Source organism: Rhipicephalus microplus, unplaced genomic scaffold (genome assembly GCF_043290135.1).
Source record: "Rhipicephalus microplus isolate Deutch F79 unplaced genomic scaffold, USDA_Rmic scaffold_15, whole genome shotgun sequence".
Classification (NCBI taxonomy): Eukaryota; Metazoa; Arthropoda; class Arachnida; order Ixodida; family Ixodidae; genus Rhipicephalus; species Rhipicephalus microplus.
The window spans coordinates 21,154,464-21,182,061 of record NW_027464588.1 but is presented as its reverse complement, the minus strand read 5'-3'; the positions used below and the strand labels follow the sequence as shown (position 1 = coordinate 21,182,061).

Sequence of the window (27,598 nt, the reverse complement as noted above, 5' to 3'; positions counted from 1 at the left end):
GCCATCGTTGCCTGTAGGAAGGTAAAGGCTATAAGAGGGAATATTGCACAATGCAACAGAAATACTCGTACTGAAATAATGGCAGTGGAAGCTAACGGGACACAAAAAGAGGAGACGAACAAGCGCAGTTTGTTACACTTGTTTGTCTCCTCTTTTTGCATTCCGTTAGTTTGCACTGCCAATATTTCAGTATGAATCAATACCAACTAGCTCGCTTTTCAACCCTTCTGTAGAAAGAAAGAAAAAATACTAGGTCAGGCATGCTCTCCCAATTTTTTGAAGGACTTCAACAAGGATGCTAGAGATACACACCATCTTATCGTACACATGGAGGACACTGGGCTTGTATCCTGCTCGCTTTGTTAGGGTAAGGTGCCCATTGGCGTGTAGGACAAGACATTTGATCTACAGTCTAAAAATTGCAGGAATAAGCAGCTTTTGAACACAAGAGCACATGAAAACTTGAGGGTTTTATTTTTTTTATCTATACATACTCCAGCCCTATTCAGGGCTGTAGCAGGAATGGGGCATTATATTATTCTATGCAGCAGAAAAAAAATTCAAACAAAGAATACAAATGGTAATGCGAGAACACATGCAACATTGTAAAAGTGAAAATTAAGGTGATTACACGTTAGTAAAATGTTCATTGACAGCTACTATGAAGTCTTTTAGTGATGAGCGAATATTGCCAGGCAGGGCGTTCCACAGTTCTAGTACACAAGAAAGGTGTTATAATGTTCAAAGCCTGGCAACTACGAGTACAACTTTCATCAGTAAATGTGATGAGGTTATCATCAGAAAGGCCGGAGAAGGAGTTAATGATTCTGTATAAAAATGTTAAAGCTTCATTTTGGTATCACAAGAGTTGTAATGGAATTAATGATTGAAAGACTGAGGTCGAGGAGAATTTGGAGCTATACATAGCTATGAAAAGTAAAACGGATAGATTTTTGCTGAATGTTACCTAGAAAGCTTATTTTGCAATGTTTGTAAGGGAACTAGACTGCGGATGCTTATTCAAGAATGGGGTGAATGAGTGCTTTATATAAAAGCAGTTCAGTACCATTTGCTCAAGGAGCAAATGGTACTGAACTTGGTACTGAACTGGTACTGAACTGAAATTAAGTCATTTGCTCTACAAATGACTTAACTTTTTAGCGCATTACTGCATAAATAATCAATACCTATGAGAAATGTTCTGTTTGAATCACTCCTAAATATTTGTAGAGAATAGTCATAACGGGTTGCGCCAATTGATAAAAGATGTCGCAACTGTTTAAATGCGGTTAACGTTCATTTACCTCATGTCACGCCAGTTGCTAAAAGACATGAGTGATTGTGCAGGATGGTAATGATCGTCAATGGAATTGACAGAGAATGCAATCATCTGCTTAGAGCTTTATTTTAGATATGTTGCTCACTTAATAAAGCTGTGCGTCCGACGTCACGCATTAGGTGAGGTCCCCTTTTTTTAGTTTTAAACGAGCTAACAGAATCTGCAGTCGAGGAAAAATTGTGGAGGGGCACTAGTAAAGTACAGTACCAGCAGCTCTGCCAGTGTCCCCCATCAGCCTTATAGCTTTTTTCCACACAACCCAATTATAAAAATGTAATCTTTATGGCACATGAATATTTTAAATGGCTTCAGCAATTGGCTATAACAAGCTTGAATTTTATTAAACAGTTAAACCTGCCTATAACAAATTTGTATACAACAAATTCTCCGATATTACGATTTTTTTCTTATTCCCCGCCGTTACTCCATAGATGCAGATGTATTTGTGACATCTATTAATTGGCAGCGAGAGACAACCCCTATATAAGGGATTTTCGCCATCAACAACCTAGGAATTTTGCCCTGAATTTTGTCATTTTAGCTCGACCATCGTCCCATGCGGTTGCCTCACTGACGACGAAGCGCAAAACGGCAGCGGCGCTTGAAGCCTCGGTGATTGTGAGACAAGAAGGAGCGCTCATTCGTGCGTGCGGGTGTGCGCGAGGCGGGCTGGCGTCGCTCGAGCCGGCATGTCAGGCGTTGCCACCATTCTTCCCGCCGCAGGCGCATGCGCGGATGTTCCTTCCCCTCCTAACTAGAAACAAAGAAAATAAATTGACATTTGCATTGGCAGCGCCACTCTTCAATTGCAGCTCAGAAGTCTAAAGTCATGCATGTACGTAGCCAGGGGGAGAAAGAGTGTGGGGGTTAAAACTTCCAAAATTTTTTAATTGTGCTTTACATACATGCACACATAAAAATGCATGCACGAACATACAAAGTATGGTTGAACCCCCCTCTCCTCCTAAAATAATTTCTGGCTACTACGCATCTCATTATTATTGAGGCCCTGAAACAGTTTTTCAAGTAGTCATGGAATGGATTCCCTAAAGGAGCTTATTGCCTCATGGATTCACCACCGAAAAAATCTTCAGAATCCATACAGTACCAACGGAGTTGCAAATCTGCTCGTTCCGACAAAAGCACTGGAAGCTAAGCCTGGAGGGATGGCACGGGGGAAGAAAATATGTCAAGCACACCTGGTAACCTTGAGCGCTTTCTCTTTTTTGTCTCTCTCTCTTCGAATATGCGGCTTTTCAGTTGCAATTGCACGCGAAGACAAGTCGCAGCTTCCTGTGGCTGCCGCAGTAACGACAGAGCGCGCCTTGCTTAATTCAGCCAGCGAATGGCTGATACAATGGCTGTGACAAGTGACTTTTTGAGCTTGTAGCATGATTTGCCGAGAGAACATAAAGCAATTTTTTTTGCTGAGTTTGGGAATTTATTGTGCATTCCAGGCCGCGTGCTGCACTATAATACACTATAATATTTGGCTTGCGTACGTGTTGTCCGGAGCTTTGACTATCAATAGGCAGCGTTTTCTGACCATGCTCAAAAAGTGTTGCAGGGCCCCTTTAATGTGACATCAAAAAAATATATACTAGAGTAGTGACGCTTCACGTTGTGACGCTGCGACACTTGTGTTCGGCTTCCCTGGCTCACGCCTCGTCAGTGTTGCGGTCCCCATTCGCGAACGCGATCGGCTTCGCTAACCCTCGTAACCCAGGTGGTCAAAATTTCTGGAGCCCTTTAATACAGCATCTCTCATAATAATATGGTGGTTTTGGAACATTAAACCCCACATATCGTCATCCACCCTCGCAACGCCGGCGACAGCCTGGAAAGGTACGCGCACACTAGTGGGGAGCATGCTGCGGCGGCGTCCCGCCCGTCGGCGCAATCGCGCGGCAAGCAGCGCGCGCGCTCGTCGGCTCTCGGCGTACCCGCCGGCTGCCGACTCACGCTGACAGATGGGGGAAGATGGCGCGGGTGAAGCGAGAAAGAGCTGACACGCGGCAAGCGCGCGGCAGGTAATGGAGAGAGACGTCACCGCGCACTGCTAGGAGGGCATGAGCTACTTGGCACTGCTTCAACACTTGCGGTGAGAGGATCGATGCGGACGGAGGGACAGCGTTACACAGGCTTGTCAAAGAGTTGCTTCGCATCTAATAAAAATGTACAATTGTGAGCAACATAAGTTCGAACATGCGAGCACATGGCAAATAGCCTCAAAACCGAGATAGCGTGATATGTGGATGGTGCTGCCGAAACATGAGGGGAAAAAAGGGGCGTTCTTCCGCTTACTGTCGACACTCCCGTTTCGCTAGTGTTGCTGCAAAACTGCTGCTGATTGCGTGGAATCGGCCGCGAGGAATGATAACACACACACACACAAAAAAAGGAATTTCCACGGAAATAAAAAAATAGGACAGGCGTATGAAAATCCCCAGTCAGCATCCCTCATAATCTATCGAGGTTTTGGGACGTTGAACCCTCCATATCAATCAATGTCAATGGATTTGCACAATTGCTTCATCAGTGGCTGTGTAAAGAGCCAGTCCGCGAGGGAGCCTTGCGACCGTAAATTTGATCGTGATGAGGTTAAATGGCTCATAAAATTGACCTATTTGGCAGCCCCAGGATATCAAATAGCGATACACGAAAGCTGCTAAAACAAGAAATGCTGATGTATGCTCTCATGCAAGATGCTCACGCGGCAGGTCGTTTTTCAATCACACGCCCCCTTGACTGTCTGTTTTATTATAAGTTAACAGGGTAGTGCGTGTGTGTATTGAGTACGGAGGGATTAGTAGTCACTGCTTGCAGACTGTCATCGAAAGCGAGCCGTATTTGGCTTCAACATGCATCGGCCTGTGCTCGGCGCTGTTCGGCCTCCGGATGCAGTTTTTCATGACGCTGTTAACTTCGCACTATAGACCTTTTTCAAAATTGTAAAGTTAGCTTTCCTGCTACGCAGTTGGCTTGTCATTCAGTGAAAGTACCCTGTTCAAGCACGGTTTGCTTACGAAATGATGTGAAAAATCGTCTCTCTTGATGTAAACACTCATAGTAGACAAGCTCCATCACGTTCAAATAGGACTGCATTTCCGCTTGAAGCACGACAGGTGCCACCATTACTTGATCAAATATGCAGTGCGGAAAAGCGCACTTGCGAAATACAAAATTGGTTTATTGGCGCTATGTTGTGCAGCACCTGCAAGCTTGAACCCAGTCTCGGTTCGTCTCGTCAAACAACGCGGACAGCTTTCCTGGGAGCACTAAGAGCATCTGCCTTGGTGTTTTCATATGCCCGTGGTGTATTGGCGCTATGTTGTGCAGCGCCTGCAAGCTTGAACCCAGTCTCGGTTCGTCTCGTCAAACAACGCGGACAGCTTTCCTGGGAGCACTAAGAGCATCTGCCTCAGTGTTTTCATATGCCCGTGGTGTGGAGCCACCTTAACACTCTTTCACATCACGTGGGAGTGTGCAGAGCACGACACCAATGGAACATGGGAGGAATGGGAGGGGCTGCTGTCTAGCGCAGCCCTGGTGGATCAGCTGCGACTGATCCACAGAGCTGAACGAATGGCTCGCGCCAGTGGGGCCCTGGAATAATGGCACCACCCTGCCGGACAGACTTCGCTCTTCATCCTGTATATTCCTCGGGGCACTGGAGTTCTAGCCTGTCTGGATTATGTACCTAATAAATTTTTCTACTACTACTACTTCATTAGGGGTGTGCGAATATCAAAATTTTCGAATACGAATTGAATACGATTACATAGCTTTGAATGTAAATCGAATAATGAGGAGGTGCAATTTTTCGCATTTTCGCAGCAGTAATATTTTACTCAATCATATATTTAGGTTGGAAACAGTACAAATGTTATTCAAGTCAGTTATTCCAAACAAAAATTAAAAAAAAACTGTCACCATCTGTACTTACCAGAAAGCATAATACTAATAATTGAGCTTGCGACTGTGATGTTGGGTTCAATTCACATGAACAAACCTTTTGTATTTTTTGTTTATGTGGTAGCACTTTATTAAAAAAAAGAAAAGCTTTTGTACCCGCATTGATGATTAGTAGCCCCGCCGCGGTGGTCTAGTAGCTAAGGTACTCGGCTGCTGACCCGCAGGTCGCGGGATCGGATCCCGGTTGTGGCAGCTGGATTTCCGATGGAGGCGGAGATGTTGTAGGCCCGTGTGCTCGGATTTGGGTGCACGTTAAAGAACCCCAGGTGGTCGAAATTTCTGGAGCCCTCCACTACGGCGTCTCTCATAATCATATGGTAGTTTTCAGATGTTTAACCCCACATATCAATGAATCAATTGATGATTAGTGAGCATGAGGCCATTGGTTTGATTTCGTAACACTTAACACCCATGTACTTATGTCTAAGAGACTTTTAAAGCAGTCTAGGTGGTCACAATTCATCCTGTTTTGGCTCGGAAGACCCCGATTTTATACCTTTCTCTTTAATTTTGTCCCCTGTTCTCATATTCGGTCAAGCCCCTAAGGAAAATAGGAGTACTTGGGGCATTTTTCAACTACACAGTAATACTCGTTATCTCACTTGCTTCCGTTGCCTTTCTCAAGGACTGGGCTCGCCATTTTCCAATCAATAATGCTGTGTAGTGCAGATAGCTGCACTATCGTGACTGAGCTGTACCGCGCCCGCAGCAATAACGTGAGGTAAGTGCGCGAGATGGATGATTACTGATGTGTGATAAAAAGACGCCCCAAATACACCTTTTTGTTGATGGAGCCACAACACCCGGCGGCAAAAAGAACTATTTTGCAGCATCGCAACCCCTTTCGGCGCACTGGCTACAGGCGGCAGTAAACTGACGTTGGCAAAGTAGCAAGACCGTAACAATAGCCTAACGGAGGGTTGATTGCAGACAAAAATGGTCAATATTCATAATAGTACACTTGGTCACTTGTGTTTCACCACTGTGTGCGACAGTTTCCAGGAGTTCACACACAGCATTACCTTCTGGCTTCAGTCCCTTCGGTGTACCACCAGCCTTCATCTCCTGGGATCAGGCATGCCAATGTTGGATGTGGTCCGCTCCAAGTAGGCTAGTGGACCTGGCAGGCCTTGCGCTGCCCCGCCCATAGGCATAGACTGCTGGTTCTGTGAAGGCATGCCTTGCTGTGCTCCGCCTCCCTGTGGTGCTTGTGGCTGTGGCTGTGGCTGCTGTCCTGTTGCGTTAGCTGTGTCATTCAGCAGGCTTTGCCAGTAGTGAATTTTCTCATTGTATTTCTGCAGCAGCTGTTCTTTGCGGGCCAGCTCATTCTTGAGCTCTGTGCTATCCTGCATAAGCAGAGTTGATTAAGCTTCTAGTCGCTTCTAATACGCCTCTCCTATCGCCACTGCCAGAATGCACTTACATTAAATACACAACACCCTTCCTAAAGAAAACGCACTCACTAAATCCCTATGCACAAAAAATACAAAATTCTTCTCGTAGCATGACAGTGTTTTCATTGTGCGACAGTGGTATTGTAGACATTTGAGCAGAATTTATTATCTGCCATAAAAGCAATGAGCCTACTTAACAACAGCTGATGATCTATGTTGACCACAGGATGAGGACTTGCCCCAACAATCAAGAATTACCATTGTGCATTGTATTAGTATGCCCAGATATTTATTCATTTATCTATTACCGTGTTTATTCGCATAATCCTCGCACTTTTTTAGCCGAAAAAGCGATGCTAAGTTGGGGGGTGCGAGAATTACGCTGGGAGAACTTTTCACGAGAACGCACCGAGCAAAAAAAAAAAAAATGAAGTGGCCGCAAATCGGGATTCTCACACCAGCAACTAACAGCTAGCTTTGAGAAGTACTAATTAAGAATTACCTCAACAATAAAAGCAGAGGTTCAACACAAGGCAAGATTTATTTGAGACACAAAAAGTGCAAGCAAATAGTCGAGAATTAGAATACCATACGCAAAGCTTGTGGGCGTTGCGGGCGTAATGGTAGCGTTCGTCGCTCAACAGGAGCGCTCAAAAGGTAAGCGTAGGACGTCAGTATTGGGCTTATGGCTATTTAACAGAATCGTCCACAGTTTCCTTCTGACGAAATAAAGTTTACCATCAATCCCAGTTTTAGGCCCACGGCAGGCCCAACGCGTCTTGGTGGCTTTCAGCTGTCGTCACCAGTAGCGATCACAAAAACTCGTAGACTCCGAAGAACCTACCGGCGGCCCTGTTGCCGTCGTTTAGTGCCGTTGTCATCTATCACTTGGAACTTGAAGCAGCCGTATAGCTTCAGTATCACACCATAACGTGCCTAGATTACCGACACAGCATACAAAACACGCCGCAACGCGCACTGGCAACTTCGGCTTGGCCTGGATTGGATTGAATTTGCGTGCAATAGTATGCTTGATGCTTAAGAGATGGTGCCAAATGGCGCACGCTATCATCATCAGTGGCTGAAACGAGCAGACGACATTTTTGCGGCAGTTTTCGGGGGTGCGATAATTACTCGAGGAAAAAATAAATCGTATTTTTCTTGGGGGTTGTGGGGGGTGGGAGAATTATGCGAGTGCGAGGATTACGCGAGTAAATACGGTACTTCCTCAAATACCCTGTGAGGGGTACTACATGAGGAGTTGGCGTAACTGAAAGTTTCGACTGATGCCTTGAAGGATATATGGCTGGAGAACTGCACCACATCGGCAGGAAGACGATTCTAGTCCTTCACAGTCTGAATGAAGAACGATTTCGCGTAGGCGGTCGTGCGAGCTGCCAGGGATAAACTGCTTTTGGATGGTCATGACGGGATGAAGAACGGCACAAAGGTGCGATATCAGTCTAATGACACAGGTTATAGAACTTACGAAAAAGACAATCTTGCAGTTTTGCAACGCGGCTGAAGGGTTTGAAGATGACGACATGACTTCAGTTTGGTGATGCTGGTGCAATAAGAATGGTCCAAATGATCCAACCTAGCTGCACGATTTTGTATGAATTCTAGCATGAATGAGATGTTGGTTTGATGCGGGTCTCACGCTGAGAAAGTGTACTCAAGTTTTCGTCAAACAAATGTTGAGTATGCTAGTAGTCTTACCGGGGAAGGAAGAAGGCGCAGGTTACGATCCAGATAGCCAAGTGCGTGATTAGCTGAGTTTGTGACGTTCGGAATGCGAACGGACCAAATGAGGTTATTGCAAAGTTACCACCAAGGTATTTGTATTATGAAACTGCACTTATTTCCAAGCGATCTACTGTGTACAATTTGGTGGAAATGAATGATTCGCAATGAAAAGTGGAAATGGATGATTGATGACAAAAAATTGGAGCGATGTTTTGCTAATGTTTAGAGACATTAGCCATTTGTAGCACCAGGATTCTATGAGAGAAAGGTAACTGCAGGGTGAGGTGCCAGCATTAAGTATAAAGCAATAAGCTACAGAGTAACCAGCAAGCAAACAAATTTTAGATATACAACCGTTAGGTAAGTCATTATTGTGTATTAAATAAAGCAACAGTTCCAGGACCATGCCCTGTGGCATGCCGGAGACAACAGGTGATCATTTTGGTTAGCGTAAACCAATTGCTGGCGGTTAAGAAATCACAGAGCCAATTGTAAACAGGAGTGTTAAAATTTAATTGTCCGAACTTTAGACAGAGCCGCTTAAGAGTAACCTAGCTAAATGCCATTTGAAAGTGTAGGAAGAGGAAATAAACGGGTATATTTCAATCAAGGTGAAAGGATATGTAATGGGTGAAAAGAGAGAGTTTCGTTTCGCAAGACATGACCTTTGGAAACCATGCTAATTAGTATTGAAGAAATGACAAGATGCTGGGAAATTTACCACATCAGAATAGATGACATGCTCTATAAATTTGGAAGAGACACTGGTGAGGGAAATGGGACGATAGTTACTACATGAATAAGATGAGCCTTTTTTCAGTGCTAAAATTATCTTGCCGATGTTCCAATCTTGAGGTACTACTCCAGATGACAGAGATTGCTGAAAGATGCAAAACATACTGGTGGCGTGTTTAGCATCTTTTAGCAGTTTGGAGTTGATTACGTCGATGCCAGCTGAGGACGTTAACTTAAGCACCTCAATTAGTTTAACAATAATGTTTTGCTTCAAACATACAGACACTGGTGGGTGGTCTAGCTAAGGACATTCAGGAAGCTGAGTGCAGGGCTGAGAAGTGAGTACGCTAGACAAAAACAGTGTTGAGTACATGGGTTACGTTGTGATCTGGTATAGGAACACCACAATGACCATAATGAGGTCATTCACTAATGATAATGTTTTATGTGGCTTTGGGATAATATATTTCCGAAACTGTTTCAGGTTATTTTGTAGCATGATAGGCAGTGTTTCTGGATAAAATAAGCGATCAGCACTAGGGGACTATAAATTAAACTTCTCCATTGTGCCGAGTATCTTCCAAGCGAATGCACAAATTCAGCATTTGGCTGAGTGAAATAACCTTTTCTTTTTGTTGTTTAGACATTTTAGTGTGCTGTCGAACCATGGGGATGGGGCGTTTTGTTATAGTGGTAATGGTTGGGATGAACATATCTGCGAGTTTTATTAGTTCTTAAAAGGCGTCCAATTTAATCCTTTGGAAATTCAGTCATATAATGGCTGCAGAAATCGGTCAGCATGGCATTGATGCTATCTGTTATCATAATCGTCATAATCGCCTTTATCATAAAGCATTTTCGTTTTAACTTTTTTTTTGCGAGTTCAGCAAGTAATACAGAATGATCGCTTAGTCCTGAAAAATGTGTTACAGGAGATACACTGTCACGATGAGACAATAAAATGAGGTCAAGTATGTTTGAACATTTCCCATTTACTGCACGTGTTGGATTTTATACAAGTCGAGTTAGTCCGAAAGTGAGGCACAAGTTGATCAATGTACTTTCAGGCTTCCTCTTGGCTAGCGTCAGGGTAGTTTCAAGCCAAGTTATATCGGGGAAGTTGAAGTCACCAGAGAAGCAACGGTGCATGACAGAATGAAGCAATTGTTTGCAAATCTTTGTGGAAATGAACCGAGAAAAAAGCATTTGCATCAGATGGCCGATAGCATATACACAGATAAGGGTTTGAGGGAACATATCTGTGCACAACACAAACAACATCTTACAACATCTTGAGGGGTGAAGTGATGTTAATGATCTTGCATTACAGGTTTTGATAAAAAGCTATCAGAATGCCACCACCTTGTTTAACCTCATAGTCATGTGTTAAGACGTTGCAATCTGGAAAGATCGAACCGAGTTCTGTGTCTGGGACGATTGAATTGAGCCACATTTCAGTTAGTACAAATTTGCAGTCAGTTCTAGTGAGCAGATTACAAAGCTCGTTGCGCTTCGATGTGCTTTTTATGTTAGTGTAGAGAAAGAATAAAGAGCATAGGGTGGGTTTCACAGATGTGGTAGCAGGTAGCTATGAAGTTGATACAATGCTATGTCTTTCATTATCGTACTTGTAAGTCTTGTTGTCTAGGTTGAGCTTGTTGTAGCATAGTTGAAACGGCTTTTGCTGGGACTTTCCAAATGTAATCAACTGTTTATGCACTAACCGGGTGTTAGGTGGAACCTTTGAATGCTCAGTATTTGAAAGAATCTGCTGTTTCATCTTAAAATGAGACAGCATAACAATATTTGGTCTGTTTCTAGAAACATCGTACCTGTCAATTTTGTGAGCCCGCTCAGTATCTATGGGACCCATTCTGATGTTCAGCTTGGTAGTGCAAATCTCAATGACTTTACCTTCTGATTGCTGTCATGTTTCGCACTCGCAGTGAGCAATACCGAAAAAATACAATATTCAAGTGGCGAGCCCCATCTTATGAATCATTTAGTCTAGATAATAAGTTTGCTATGGCTTTTATATTTTTGTATACGACAGTAGCCACGACACTGATTTGGTTTTTTATGGCAGTTTCAGGGGAAAGATCGTTTTTAATATACTATTACTTCAGGGCTAAAACTAACTATTCAACACACATGAATATTTCAAGATTCCTAAAGTGAAAATGTAAACTTCTTTTAAGGAAAACTTATTACTGAAGCATAAAAGCTGCTGAGGGCTAAAACTAACTATTCAACACACATGAATATTTCAGGATTCCTAAAGTGCAAATGTAAACTTCTTTTAAGGAAAACTTATTACTGAAGCATAAAAGCTTCATAATAAAGGGAAGCATCCATAATAAAGGCATATAATAAAGGGAAGCATCCATAAACCCTTACTTTTAATTGTTAACCAATACATTAAGTATGACCAAGGTACAGTCGGCCAAAAAAGGCATTTCATCACTGTTACATATGTGATCAACCCTTCGTGGTGTGCTCTTCCGGAGCACCCACCATCACGGAGAGTCAAGTGCAATCTACTGTTTGGCTCTGTTTGAAATGCACAATTTAAAACAAAGATGTAATAAATTGTGCATGTTCTTGACTAAAAATATTCATTGTGCCATCCTATCTGTTAGCTAGTGGCACAAGTTCTTACGACAGCTATCTCATGGCATTTTCCTGGGGTGCTAGCACCATTCACGTTTTGGAAAAAAAAAAAAAGATCAAAGGATATTTACGGCCGCTGTCTTTTTTTACTAGAGCATGGCTGGCAGCGTTCATGCCGCATGCATTGTACACGACTCTTTCTCCTAGCTTTTTAGAAAGTGCTGACGACGCAAATTACTAGAAACCGGATTATAGGCAAATGCCTATTTTGTTACTTGTGTTCCTATCGTGCAATTCTGACATATGAGCACAAATGAGAGGGCAAGAAGAGCTTTTATAGTGTTTTTATGGTGTCTATAAATGCCTGTATTCAAAATCTGTGCCTATCAAAACAGTATTTAACTTCAAATTTTCCTTTCAAGTACCGCTGGAGTCTGGTATTCGCGTTACCCGGTAAAATTGAGCGTTTGGAACACAGTGGGGTGCAGCTTATACTCCATCTCATAAGTTACTTTCAACACTGTCAAGCCTACAAGACCTTTTTCCAATAGGAAGGTCAATAAGCCTAAACACAGGTATTAATCTGCGTCGCGTCATCTGCTAGGCATCTCTTCGCCATCTCCTCGCTTGCGTAGGGAGCAGAAGGTGCTTCTGTGCTGCGGCAGGACGATGAAGAACAAATGTGAAACCGTGGAGTGTCATCAGGGAAAAGTAAAGTTTACATTGAAAAAACGATATTCATGTGGTTTTTGTTTTATTTGTCATTTAGTTCTTAAATGGCGCTTCACTAGGTCACATGAGAATTTTTACTTAGACAGTGGAAGTTGTTAGGTGCCCAATGAAAAGCTTTGTATCACTAGAATTTTTTAATTGGTTCATTGCAAGCCGTGAAAGCATAATGCGAGGAATGCGGGAGGTGAGCTTGAAACCTTCAATACACACTCAATGTATACTTCGCAAGCCCAATTCCTTCTCGGCCCTATTTGGTATCGGAGCAACACGAAGCTGGAGGATCACACAACGCGGACGCATCAGCACGTCTTGCACACAGAAGGTGCGCACACTACGACGAAAACGGTGCTGGCAGTCACTTGGTATACTATTGGTTTCCAAATAATCCATAATATGTTTGTAAATTATGTGTTCAAGAAGTTTACATGAGTGAGAAGACACGGAAATCGACCAGTAGTTCGTTAACATCTGTTTGTCACCAGATTTGTGCAATAGTAGAACTTTAGCATGTCACCACGATGATGGAACACACACGGTTTCTCAAGGTGTCACTTGTCATCAAGGTGCAAGATTCAATTACAGGTTATAAAGCAGCCAACTGTATTACCTTTAAGTCTAGAGCTTTTTGCTAATATTACCAACAAAGAAACCTGAAATCAAAGTAATTCAACAACAATGTAAATAATGAATAATTCGTGAATTTCTGTAATATCACATGGCTTTATTAAAAATAAAACTGTGCTTTCTTATATTGTCCTAAGTTATTAATGCTCACACTTGTCACATACGATTAGTACATTTTCTTTACTTTAAAAGAAGTGTTTTGTGTTTGCAACTTCATTCTTTAAGGTCATCGCCAGTACATAATTCTCTACGATTCAGAGCTGCTATACACTGCTGAATAGCATTTGGGCAGTCAAGTCCACACTAAAATACTATTTCAGGTATTATGCACAAATTTTATTTGCAATGTTCTGAAAATTAAATGATGACAGAAATCATAGGTAACTAGTAATAATGCCATAGAGCAAAATTTGAGGTCCAAATGACATGCTCACTCAAAAATTCAGAAGAATGTTCAAAGCCAAAATGTCAAAGTTTAAGCAATCCACATACTATGCACTATTCAGATGCTGAACGAAGCGCCGCACCAGCAGTGTGAATAGACGTTAAACCATATTTTTTTACAGCATTTTTGGTATGTAACATTATGATTTCGATGACGGTTGTTAGAGCACAAGATCAGAACGACGACAAAGGGACAAGAAAATAAAATACTCTGAAAGATCACTGCAAAATCCAATTGATTTCCTCAAAAGGGGGCTCACCTCCATGACCATCTGCTCTGACTTCTGAGCCGACAGTACAAGCCTCTTCTGAAGGAAGAAACTTTCCATCTGTTTAGCAGCATCCAGGAACCGTTGTATGGTCTGCTCTACTCCTAAAAGCAATGAACCAAATCAGTAACAGTTTTATAACTCAGTGAATCCTAAAAACAAATTATAGAGTTAAGCATTATGCTGTACAAATTAGGAAGAAGATATTTGTTTCCAATCTATGCAAATTTTAGTCCAGCGATATTATTTGTGTGAGGAAATTAGATCACCTACAGGAGCAGCTAAAAGCTCACTTTGAAGGGAAAAGTAAAGTATTTACACCAGTTAAAGCACTCACATTTTTTAACACTTAAGAGCATGTATATACTGCTGATATTTCCCTTGTCTGTTTCTTTGCCCTTCAGCTAACATCAATTTTTTAGTGTCCCCCCCCCCCCCCTCCTTTTTCTTGTGCCATTTTGAACTTTTAGTGACACCAATGCATATCAACATGCTGAACTGATGCAACTATTGTACAATGTAATGCCATGTAATTGTGTGTGAGAGCAAGTTGCTATCTTGCTCCTACTTATATAGCATCCATAATAACGTTTCATACATAAGGAGGCTGCGTTTCATGTACTGTGCATGAGCATAACTTGTGTGCTCTGTGCGAAACTCTGGTTGCTTACGTAGGCAACGCTGTTAAGAACGCTACGTATGCAGTACTAAAATTTGCTAATACCCACGCTAACCACACGACAGCATGCCAACTTCTTCAGTACACCACTGCAGATGGCAACGTGACCATGTAGGATCAGCAGCAACGTGACCAGCAGCAAGCATGACAATTCGTGCTACTGAGCACATAGGGAGAATGAAAAGGGTTGAACACCTTTTGTATGATAGAAGCCCGATATCAAAGTAATTTATTTTGTACTTGTTTCCTGCCTGCCTGCTGGCTGAATGCTCTGTACGCTAAGCATTTGAACTGGACTAAAGTCACAGCCAAAAATATTTTGGAGGTCTTCGTGTCCCAAACTAGCAGCACGAGCAACGAGAGCACTAGAGTAATGTTCAACATTAATAAAAAAAGCTATATTCCCACTTTATCTGGAAACACAGACTTCAAACCCTCTTTTTGAAACCTATAGACCTTTTCATAGACGGCTACCTAGGTGCCGCCGTAATGCTCCCTAGGCTGCATTAAATAGGCGTGATATCAGCCTTTGTGCTCCGTGTGCAGCCCAGCGTGATAGCATTTTTTTCGGACCTGCGAAAGATTATACAGTCAAGCACCAGATTAAGAGCGTCATCTATCTTCAGTCAAACCCTCATCCAGCAAAGTTTTGCTGTAGAGTGTACATAAGCATCTTTACAGTCCTCACCAAGAACACCTGTGGCTGGCATTAGGTAGATACATCAAAATGAGGGATTAGTAGCACTCCCGTGGTACAAAGAAATATAAAGACATGTGAGCAGTGATAACCCCTTATTTAAGATATGTACTGACTTGCCCAGCATTTCACAGGCAGAGAGCAAATGGCACATGACATTGAAGAGAAATACTGACTTTCTTTATTATAATAAAACTACCTTTTCACAAAAACTACCGAAAGCATTAACATGGCCACGAGAAGGCACTTGATAAGTAGACAAATGCATAAAAAAAACACAGGTGGTAGCACCAACTTGCAGTTCCCAGATCAACCCACGTCATAGATTTTGATGCTGTATGCTAGAGCTAACAAAATTTTTTATTTGTAAAAAAAATTAAGCTCATAGTCTTCTGAGGGGACCAGGGAACAGCGACCTTCAGGAAATTTCACTGACTAATTGTAGCTAAAATGCAAATAACAGGTTGAAATCCATGGAGTCATTCTGACATTCATATGTGGACGTTTCAATCCAAGATATAAAAATTAAACCTTAACCTTGGTTTTCTCCATTAATAATAAACCTAGGATGGTGAACTTAATAACAGGAGCATTTCCAAAGGATAGCTTAATAATCTGTTATTTCACTTTAATGTAAAAATATTTAAAGGGCCTCTCACCAGGTCTTTATGCATGTTTTGATGAATTGTTAGTAGTTGTAATGTGTCTTCTGAGAAGTGTCTTACTAAAAAATTTTTTGTGCTGGTTCATTGTTGAATACGTTAGAAGAAATTACACTGCTTGATTGCCATGCCTCCAGGAGGCAAGCTACACTGTCAGAGCCTACACTCTCCCTCCTTCGTTCAGTAAAAGTCCGCAAGCAATGCCACTCCACTGTGCTCTCCAAGTGCTAGGAGAGAGAAAGCATGTCATCCTGATATGATGAGAACAGCCTCCTTTTTTTTTTATTGTCCTTCTATTCTGCTTCCTCTTTTACAGTGGCAGCATAGCACACACTACATTCAATGAAAAACCAAAGCCATGTGCCATGGTCAATGAATTGACAGTGTCTATTATAACACACTGAGGTGCATTCCTAGACCCTGAAAACACTGCCATATTGTGAAATTTCCTAATGAAGGCACTCTTTACCAAAGATGCTGCAGCAGTCCTCTGGGCCAATAAAAGTGGACCAGATGGCAAATATGACAACATGACGAAATTGGAGGACGTCTTGATTTGCACCCCGGCTGACTTTTATCATCCAGTGTGGCCAGACTTCAGTATTTTTTCTGCTGATAACCGGTGTATAAAACAACGGATGAATTTAAATCGTGGTAGTTGACTTCCAGAACAAAATTTTGACCTATAGTCCAGTTTTTACTGTAGGTGAATACTGCCCAAGTTCAGATATCAGATCCTATAACATCACAAGCCAAATGTGGTGGGATCGAATGCCGGCCATGGCAGCCACATTTTGATGGAGGCAATGAGCTAGAGGCCCCCATATTCAGATTTAAGTGCATATTATAAAACTTCAAGAAGTCGAAATTTCCAGAGTCGTCCACTACGGTGTCTCTCATTATCATGTTGTTTTTTTGGATGTAAAAGCCTAACAATTATTATGTCACATTGGAAGAAGATGCATAAACACGCGTATAAAGAGACCCTTCTTTATTGAAGAAGGTCTGTGCACTGCTTGGTGTTGGTACATGAGATAGCAATTACAAGCTGCAAACATGCATTCAAAGTACTACTAATGAAGAATATTAATAAACCATCATACCTGTTTTTACTTCTTCTGAGTCACGAACATAGAAGTAATCTGGATTTGTGACTGCAGCCAGACATGCCTGATAAAAAAATGGATTAGCAAAGTGGTTGCTCGGTGAGGCATCTTAAAGGGTGTACAGTGGGACAGCTATAGCAGGGACAAAGCAGACAACTCCCATCTTCCCAGTAAAATTTGCAGTTGAAAACACCAAAATATACAGAAAAATAAAGTGACAAGATATAGATAACAACTAACAGGTATATACGATTCAGCCAAAGTTCCCTGCACACTATGCACTTTCCATGATGCACTGGACCTAGACACTCAATTCTCAAATGTGGCGCTGTAGTGTCACAACCTAGCACCTTCTAAAACATGGGTGCAGCATTATGGCACAGGAAGACACTGCGTGCAGACTTAGGCAGCTGTCTGATTGCACTGGTAGCGCATACTGACAGCCAAGTGAAAATGCACTGGATTGTGGATGAGCTTGGTGTAATAGTCATAAACGAGAACGCTGAGCTTTACACTACAAGAGGCATTTCTGTAAAAACAAATGTATGCTTTACAGGTTGTCAAGCATGTCATCTACCATCGGCCATCATGCACACATCACTATGGCAGATGAAACTTATTACATTCAAAGGTCTATTTGATTCAACATATCAATCAGACATCAGAGGTATTGATAGTTCTAAACATATTGCTGTGAGCACTCAGATGACTCAAAGCAAATGAACATATTTTCCCGTTGTGTTTGAGTGTTTACACCTTGCTTTCCAACAAAAAGCTTTAGAAGCATTGCGCAAGGATTTCAAATTTCTCTAGTCAAATAACTGATCATAACTTCACAATGTTAAGGAATGTAATTGAGATTGATTGGGACTAGTTAAGCATTAAATGAGGCATAAAACTGCATAGAGTTACACTGGTTGGTGTGACCATCAAACACATTGAGTGGAAAAAGTTTAGCACAACCGGTGCTAGTTGCAAGTGCCTCGAGTTCCAGCTTGCTTGCCAGTCGCAATCCCTCTTCCGCATGACCTCAGTGAATCGCCTGTTTGGACAAGCCCTGACTGGTCTACACATGGTATCAAGCAACCAATGCGCTGGCCTTCCTTGTAATCATCGATGTGTCATGGAAAAACAAAAAAGCAGAACTTCATCACTAAAGCTGTTTTTCTGCAAGTTTTATTCGGAAACACACCAACAGCGTAAAATTCTTGCGGTTTCTTGCAATGCAACTTGATTGGAGAATTTTGCGCCTCAAGACAGCTACACTTATGGCTTATACAATGCGATGTAAAGGCATCTTGTATTTTTCTTTGTTTGCTTGATATGCATGCACAACATAGTCAAACTTGTTTGGGTGCTGAATGTAAGCTATGTGGTGTTTTTGTATATCTGTATGCAAAATATACCATAACACAGATATTTGCTCTGCTTACCATAAAAATCCCAAGCAAGCATTCAGCTACATGTACACTTCCCAAAATATACTAGAACACTGGGACACCATGCTTTCTCAGCAAAGCAACACTCACTGTATAGCACATGGTATACGTACAACCAGCATGCAATATTTTAGAAGTAAACAAGAACAAATAGCACTTCAAGTTAAAATAAAAACATTAAAGGATTCGTCCTACACACACGTACTGAATTACTGTAGCTAATACAGTCAATCAAGTAAGACCGTCGCCCAAGAACTACTAAGTCATTATTACTTTGCTTTGACTGTATCCACAAAGTCATCAACTATTTTATAGATAGAACTCAATAATGTAATCTCACAGTATGGCCTAGTAGTAACAGAAAACTAACGAAGTTTCACAGTATGGGTGACCTGAAATTGTTTGGAAAAATTGCGCTCAGCAACTACTTCAACTATACATAGCCCTTTCCTGTTCACTGCGATGACCACTCGAAGATTACAATTGTAACTTGAGTAAGAGGAATTGCCAAAAGTGCTTTGTATCAGGTTTGGTAGCAAGAAAAATGATTTGTAGCAGCTCCCCTCAGTTTCATAGCAAGTTGCAAAAATGAAAAAGCCATCAGACAGCGTTTTAATGCTATTTTTATCTTATAGTATAAAGTATTACATTCAGTGTGTGTATCAGTTCACAGAAGACACAACTAATGCAAGCTTTAATCAAGGATCACAGATGCATGAAGGAATGGATACACTGATATACATAACAAACGCATGTCACTCGCATGAAACAGCACTAAGCTTTCCTCCATGTTTTTTCAGGACGTAAGTAGAACTCGGCTATCTCTCGTGCTTGAGCAAGCACTGCTTGCTCGCTCTCAATGTCAGAGAAGTTAGACCTCAAGCCCCGCTGTATCAACAATGCAGCATATTTAATCATCCCTTCTGCTTCAGCCAGTTCTTTTTCAGCTTGATTATTGGTAACTCCCACAATTGGTGAGCTTTGCTCTGCACCTATATGCATACGCTTTGATGGTCGCTCTTAACATGAAGGCAACGATCTGCATACCATCTTGGCGCCCCCTTGGCATCCTTGATAACATCTTAATTTACTGTAAATGAACACAAGTCACTGTCAAACCTCTATGTCAAACCTCTATTATGTGACAATTGCCATTTACACTTGGCAAAGTAAAATTTGACCTGTCGTGCAGGACTCTTGAGTCTTTGCTAAATTCATGCTCAACATCCCCGTTTCCATGTGGCAGTGATAGAAGTACCTAGACTAGCTCAAACAACAGCAGGTATTTTAACCCATACCGTTCCTCCTTCATAATGAAAACTTGACGTGAGTATTTGTCTAGTAGCATGAACGAACCTATATATAACTCGATCAAGCTTAGCACCGTCACTTCAGGAAGAAGAGCTGAAACTTCAGAGCATTCGACTTCGTGCTTTTATCCGATAGAAAAGCCAAAAGAAAGAAAGGAATCTTTAAATTTCGAGTAATTTATATGCGTATGAGTGATAGAGATTGATGAGGCTATATGATTTTCATTTCGGAAGTTATCGGTAAGTGTTCGCTATGTGTTGCAAAACCAACGACTGACCAAAATGAAACATTAAAGTTGTAGCTTGCAAAAGTTAAATCCAGCGCTGAAGAAGTATGACGGCACATGTATGTTGGGCTTCCCAAATTCAGACATGAAAAATGATTATTTTGGGCCCAATGCCACAATCAGCGGCCGCACATATCGGTTTTTTCTCCCCATGTAATATGACAGGTGTTGAAGTAACTTGCTAATAAAACATTTCCTCCACACGTGGATATTGGAGTATCGAATGGCCGAGTGTCATGTACACCTGAAGGAAAGTAAGCATTTACTACTGGCAAAACCTGCCCAATAGAGACAGTTAAGCCTACAACTAATATTTCGTATGCCAGGGAGAGGAGCTCTAACGTCTGTTTGGTTTTATAGCAAAGTTTGTTCGAAATCATTGTGACTATTTTACCACCTCTCATAGAGCGGTCTAACTTGAACAAACGGTAATTTTTATACTAAAGATTGGTATCTGGAGCAATCCAAGATTCTTAAAGTAAGATTAAATGGAGATTTAGTTTATCACACAGACAATGTAAGTAAGTAATAGCAGAAAATAGAGCGCGACAATTCCATTGCAGAACTTTCAGGGACGCTATTTTGGTGTAAGAATCGGTGCGGAGACAACTTTCTTCAAAATACTTTCTTTAAGTACTTTACTGGGCGGAGTCTTTTTTGGTTTAGATGGAATGAAAGCAGGAACAACATGGTTCAACGGGGACCGGCTGCGTTTCTGTGCTTGACCATCAAGCTGAACATCAGTAGACACATTTTTAAGACTTGGGGCGTCGCCCCAAGCCCGTGCCCCACTTCTTTATTTTCAACTCAATGTAGTTGTGTGTTTTAGGAGTAAAGATACAGCTACAAGTGTGTGGATTTTGGCGTCTATCGGATAGCGAGAGCCTGACGCTTACTACATCGACTAGATGAACTGGCTCCATCCACCACTTCCCTAAGGTGCCTCACAAGATGTCACAGCTTTACAAGTCACTAGACACTAGATTAGCAGCACACAACGCAACAAGGAAAAATTCATGATGTTCGAGGAAAGAAACCTCAAAATAAATGTCGTACAGCTCACATTGGCACTATGCACATTGTAACACAGGCTGACGATGCTCGCTGTCCACCAGAGGTTCAGTGACATGGACAATCAGTTTACTGACAATAGGATTGATCACCAGTGTTATATATAGTGGAACAGTATAACATAGAAATGAAGCGAAAGATGGGGAATTTTGAGGGCTTGTTTCTTTTTGTTAAACAAAACATTAATTAGAACTAACAGACAAGAAAACATTCTTTGGCTTTCTTGTCTGTGAGTTCAAATTAATAGAACCGAAGTGGGAAGTTGAAAGCTCATTCAGGCACCCGCTGCAATCTACAGCAATTCGCATATTTAAAGTCTTATAATAAATTACACTTGATGCAGAGCTTAAATTAACCTGAAAGTGATCCTTAGGATTTGCTTTACTGGCCCAATGTACAAAATTTTCAAAACCGTTTCAGCGTCCCTTTAAGCACACAAAAGTGCCTCACATCATGAAAATAAACTAAGGTATACTCTGTTACAGCCTACGGATAAATATAAGATGAACCCACAAAACATGGTGCGCCTGTGTCCTTTACTTTTATAATAGCATTTCGGATAATGATGACCGCAACCAGCTGGTATTGGTTAAAGCACAAGTTCTTTTTTGCTTATCTAATGTAAGTACCAGACATGCTGAAAAATAATGTTCATTTTTTCCGACTAAAATATTTTTGGCTGAATGTCAGAGCTTCTGATAAATTCGTTCGGACATTCAAGCTTTCCATTTAACGCCAATGATACAAACTTTCCTTTTTATAATAAAATTTAACTACTTTAAATATGCTGAAGTGTTTGACAACACAAAAATGCAAATATGCACCTCTTCTGGTGTGAGATAGGAGTTTGGCTGCAGGTGGAGCTGATATTTTCTCGGATTGAAATCTACTATACTTGAGCAGCTAATTTACTACCTGCTGGTGAATTTCCACTAGCTAAATTATTTGACTGCATTTTGAATATAAACTGCTGCCATTTTCTCTTTTCCTTCCCCCAGCAAACTTGAACCTGCTGCCCAAGTTTCAAACATGGAGTAGGACCGTACCTGAAAAGAGTTCTCAAAATCGTCCACGATGTGGTTGGAGGAAGCCATTTCTGGACTGGTGCCAGTCCCTCACGTACACTTGGTGAATGAAAATCTGCGAAGGCATTATTTATAATTATATTGTTTGCACTTGGTTCGATAGCATTGAGCATAGGCCTCAACAAAATGCAATGTCTTACATGGCGATCCTTTATGGAAAAAAAAAAAAAAACACTCGAGCGTGCAGTTTGTGTGGGGTTCCATTTACTTGAAGCACAGACGAAAGCGACACATAGCTTTGATGTGCTAAGTGTGCCACCTGTGCGCTGCATAGACAAAAGACAGTTGCAGATAGAGGGCAGTAGAATGCAATACATAGCTGTAATGTGTCACACTTGACACGCCAATTCATTACACACATACCAGAACAGACGCAGCTATGTTGTCTACAGGAATAGATTTGAATACGCAGTGCCTATTTTGTGGACCAGGCCACAAAATAAACCGGAGCTTCATTTCGTGGACCACACCAAAATCCACTTCTGTGTGACCAGACTATGCTGTAGATAACCATCTCTCTTAACAACAGCTTTTATCACAAATGACAAGATTTTATTTGTGGCAATATGAAAATGACCGTACCAAGGAGGTTATATTCTAACAAAGGGCGCCTGCATCTAGCGATGCCACATAACAAAAGACATGGTGTACAGTTGTATGCAAAAAAAGTTTGAAGTGCAAAGCCTACTTTAAGAATGCTTTTATCTGTGTGGTTATGAACATTGGGGTTATGAACTGAAACAGTGACAGAAAGGTGTGTTTAATGTTACAGAAAGTCACCCTGATTACTTGATAACTCGCTTGATGGGTGAAAAACTCTGAACCTCATTTTACTTTCAATTCACCTGTCATGTGTAGATGGATCTCACTCGATTTGCCTCCGAAACTTGCAAATTTTGTGCAATCCTCCCATATGGGTGTAGACATAAGTCACCTAAAAAATAGTCCTCACGCCACCAAGAAAAAAAAACAACAAAATTTTCTGATGTTGATTGATCGAATGCGAAGTGTTTAAGTCGCTTTTGAGCCAGTATATTTGTGTCACACAAAACAGCACAACAAATTTGGCCAGGTCTTCTGCTTGATAAAGGACACAGCACAATTTTCCCTTTGTTACGCACGCATGCACCCGCCAGCATTAACCCCAACGTCTGAAAACTTTACTGAAATGTCCGCAAACGTGCTATACCCAGTGGCAGCTGCAGTTACATCTTGACAATCCTGGTCCGCTTTTTTGCAACATACTTATGTACATCGGTGCATGACCTACTGTACTCCTGATCTGCCCAGATGTCCCCACTTCCACCGCCCATGTATAGTTCGTACCTTCTACCAGTAGGGTGGTATGACGCTAGTCAGCACTTGTTTGCTGACGTCAACTTCAGCGTTTGTGTTTATATTTCAGTCAACAAAGTGATCACTGTATAATTATTATGCATAAATACAAAATAATTTGGAAATTATTACAGTAGAAGTGATCCTGAAATTTGTTGCAATTGAATGGACGTGATGGCACGTAGGCGGTCCTACACTATGAAAGTCTACGGCTGCTCATGTTAGTCATCCAGCGTGCAATATATTTGCACTTAATAACTTGCGTGACCAGGCGTCGAAGTTTGCAGAAACAGTCATATATATGCTGACAGTTTGTCACAAAATGCAGGCGTTCTTACTCCAGTGCCATTCAAACAGCTGCAGAGTAGCAGATAAACACGTTATAGGTAGTCGCCAACGGCAAGTGGTTGAACGAGAGCAGGGACATGCGCTGCCATAAGAACTACGCTATATGGGCAGGTCAGGAGTACAGTAGGCCGTGCAGCGATGAACATGACGTGTTCCACACGTGACAGATTGATGGTTAGAAAAATTTAGGAATGCTGTTATTTGTTATTATTCCCTTCTAACGATGGTGTTGGAGCCGTTTTGGGAGAGATTTAGGGCTGTGTCTGTACAATTGGGAGAATTACTCAACTTTGAATCTCCTGTGCAAATCGTAGTGCACATCTTGGCGTGGCTGAAATTGAATGTATACAATATAATATAATATAATAATATTTGAGGTTTTACGTCCGAAACTCAGGATATGACCATGAGAGATGCTATAGCGGAAGGCTGCAGAAATTTTGACCATCTCGTGCTCTTTAACGTGCACTAAAATCACACAGTACTCGGGCCTCTACCACTTCACTTCCATAGAAATGCCATCGTCACGGCCGGTATCGAACCCCCGACCTTCCGAGCCGTGCACCCTAGTCACTGACCAACCGAGGCGAACAAAATGCATTGTGGTGAAAGTCACTTAAATGTCCAGCACTCAATGGATCAGTGCGATAATTTTGTAGTCTGGTCCACAGAACAAATTGGGATTATATTCTGTGGTCTACTGCACAGAAATAGTCGTCAAGCGAGGCGGGCGGCTAGGGCTACAGCGCATTCTGCCCGGCCAACGGCCCACACGTTTATCGTGGGTTACACAAAATAAAGTTGCAGGTTATTTTGTGATATGGTCTACAGAATACAGCTAGCGTGTATCCTGTGGTCTAGACCACAGGATAGGCACAGCGATTAGAATACGCAAGCGTTGCGCAGCGTACACGGCAATCGCGATCTCTGAGCGCGTAATTGCACAGCTGCGCACACAGCAAGAGCACGCGCCCAGACTTCTGCTAGGCGCGGTTCATTCCGCTAATTAAATGGGCTCCTAATTGCACAGCAGCACCGCGCTCGACTACTGCTAGGCGCGGTTCCTTCCGTTAATTAAAACGGCCAGCGTCGCTCGTTCGCGAAATGCACCGCGGATGGCACCAAATTCTCACGGAAAAGCCACAACTAGAAAAAAAAAATTGCAGGCAAATTTAGCGGCAGTCTGGCAACCACTTATGCAACGCCAAAAGGAATTTTGGCCATAACACATAGGTCACTCACCAGCGCCGCTAGCACTTACATACTCACCGAAGTGCAATGTCGGTTTAACACGAGCACGGAAATAACACTGAAACGGGTGGAATCGGTCTCTTGATTGGCGCAGTCCTCTATCCTTTACGCCGCCAGAGCTACCGTTGACATTTTGCGGTGACGCCAAGGGCTCACGGACCAGCCAATCGACACGAAAATTATGCGAAAATTTCGGTGCTCCAGCAGCGACTAATATCAGTGAACATTTATACTAATATTCACAGATGCCTCGACGCTACTCAAGATCCCGGCTACTTCGCTTCTCTTCTGTAACGTTGGCTTCCGTTGTTTCCCTCTATCTTGGCAACGTACCAGCAGACGTCCCGCTACGCACTGTCCCGTACCAACTAGCCGCCACGCGCGCAACCTCCTCTCTCCTTCCTTGCCCCTTTCGAATCGTTCTCCGTCGCTGTATCTGCGCGATGACTGGTCTCCTTCGCGGTTGCACTTGCGCGTGGAGATGCGCGACTTGCGGTGCTTTTTCATGGCTGCGCGTGGCTCGCATAGCGAACATTTGCGTTTCTGGGCTGTTTGCTTCCGCTATGCCGTGCGGTTGCGCCTGTAACTATTGCAACCAGAATTCAAATGGCTACGCTTATTATTTTTCAAATCCAAGGTGGTAGGCCAAACCTCATAAGCGCGAAAATGCACGCGACAGCGACAACAGGGCGTTCGCGCGACGTGTCGCGTGCTCATTTTCGCGCGATCGCTCGGTTCTCCAGATTTGGAAACCATCGCTCATCGCCCTGAAGTGCTGGGCTCAAGCAGCCAATAGCGAAAAACCGGAAAAGACAAAGACTACATAGGTGCACGTGACCCTGCTCGAGTCACGTATGCGCAACAAAAAAATAACGCAATGTTTATTACGCATGTGCATATAATAAAGTGCTGCAAGGCAATAATAAACACTTTCCGCTTCATTACACAACAATATATCTTATTTTTGAATTACATACCGCTCGCTACGCAGTTTTCTTGGTGCGAGTAGACGGCCTCATGCCAGCAACAGTGGATTTCGCTCGCCGAAGCCGTCGCGTGAATGAGGTTTGCCTGCGCTAGCGACTGATCGCGCGAAGACGATCTACGTCGCGTCGCTTGTCGCGTGCATTTTCGCGCTTATGAGGTTTGGCCCGCAAGCAGCAGTCGCTGCACTACATCGGCGAAATAACTTGTCAAATAACATGTTCTTTGCGAGTTAAGGCCGTTTCACATGACACAAAAAGTTGCGATTTTCAGGCTGCGAATTCGCTCGCAATGAAAAAAAAAAAAAGGTAGTTCGTTCCCGCCGCAGTGGTCCGCGGAGAGCTTCCAACATGTTGGAAATTTTCGCTGTGATCGCAGCAGCAGGAACGATTTTTGTTGGGACCCGTCGAAATAGGGCTGGTTCGGCCAAGCCGTCGAAATAGAGTCGACGTGTTTGTTTTGGTAATGGCCGATGCTGTGCATTTTAAAATGAATTCAGACTGGAAAGTGTTCCTAAATGACGAAACAAGCAAGCCCTTCGTAACCGTTCACGGTAACGATTTATTTCGCTGCAATCGCGGCATATGAAACAGCTTTTATCGTATCAGAGAAACCGAAACACTGACCCCGTATGCAAAGCAGTTGGGGAAAATGGTCATTGGTTTTACGTACAGTTTTTCAATCGCACTTTTTCTTCCAAGCAGCTGGTGTCGCTGAAGACTGGTAGCTCGCCGGTGTCACTTTCAGAGTCCCCCTTTCGCTGACAATATCACTCGCACACAAATTCTCGGTGATTCCATGTGTGGGAAATAAAATATTTCACGACGCACCACTGTCTTCCTTTCTCCCGGCTCGATGAATACAGATCACCTAATGAACACGCACTCAAGCTCGCTCACAAGCTTCGATGTCACGGAGGAAGGACCGTTTCTTCCTCCGTGTTCGATGTGAACATGGAGAAAGGATGGATCTGAACACCGTGGTCAGTGGCTAGAATAGCCACTGTACCTTATTTTTTATTTCTCTATGACTGTACCACGGTGGCTATTCCAGTAGAGTGTACTAGAATGGGGGAGTGGGTCCACTGTGGCCGGCGGCAAGCGGTGCGGGTGAAGCAAAAACGGCGGAAAATTTGGTGGCGCTGCAGTAGCCTTCTCCTGAAGTGACGTCAGTTTCGGCGGGAGCGTGCGAGTCGTGCGGCGGTTCGGGCGTCACCCCCGGAAAATCTTTTCAAAAAGCTTCCGGGGGTGACGGTTCGGGCCGCACGACGCGCTGGCGGGGACGCTGAGCGCTCGATGTTGTCGTCTGCTCGACGCGCCGTCGTCTGTTCGATGCACCGTCGTTCGTGCGCTGTTTTCACAATTTGTCTCCTGGTTCTTTTTTTACACATTATTAGAGACAAAAACAAGTGACATGAAATAAAATGTATGCTTTTTTTCGTGAACGCGTAGGTTTGTATTTCCCTTTGAGCAAAGC

The 27,598-nt window shown here is 42.6% G+C and overlaps 2 protein-coding genes across 6 annotated transcripts in view; both read right to left on the bottom strand.

Annotated features, from left to right (window-relative positions):
• LOC142784615 (uncharacterized) overlaps positions 1 to 27,598 on the bottom strand; it is a 182,539-nt gene that overhangs the window by 112,309 nt on the left and 42,632 nt on the right. The gene's annotated exons all lie outside the window — the stretch shown is intronic.
• On the bottom strand, positions 452 to 27,125 carry LOC142784703 (mediator of RNA polymerase II transcription subunit 28-like). Of its 5 annotated transcripts, none has more exons than XM_075883200.1 (6): positions 26,795 to 27,125; positions 22,166 to 22,259; positions 17,010 to 17,076; positions 13,860 to 13,972; positions 6,337 to 6,660; positions 452 to 2,093 (listed from the first exon to the last, which is right to left on the bottom strand). In XM_075883200.1, the coding sequence occupies exons 2-5, from the start codon at positions 22,211 to 22,213 to the stop codon at positions 6,373 to 6,375; spliced, it is 516 nt and encodes a 171-aa protein (XP_075739315.1). In that variant the 5' UTR covers positions 22,214 to 22,259; positions 26,795 to 27,125; the 3' UTR covers positions 452 to 2,093; positions 6,337 to 6,372. The 5 variants fall into 5 exon arrangements, with proteins under 5 accessions (XP_075739315.1, XP_075739313.1, XP_075739317.1 ...); XM_075883198.1 differs by having other exon boundaries at positions 452 to 2,089; XM_075883202.1 differs by having other exon boundaries at positions 452 to 2,089; positions 26,811 to 27,125.

Coding starts and splice junctions, on each gene's coding strand:
- LOC142784703 (XM_075883200.1), bottom strand. CDS start 22,213: ATGGCTTCCTCCAACCACATCGTGGACGATTTTGAGAACTCTTTTCAG. Junction 17,077..22,165: donor ATTTTGAGAACTCTTTTCAG/GTACGGTCCTAC, acceptor TTTTTTTATCAG/GCATGTCTGGCTGCAGTCAC. Junction 6,661..13,859: donor CAGAGCAGATGGTCATGGAG/GTGAGCCCCCTT, acceptor CTGCTTATGCAG/GATAGCACAGAGCTCAAGAA.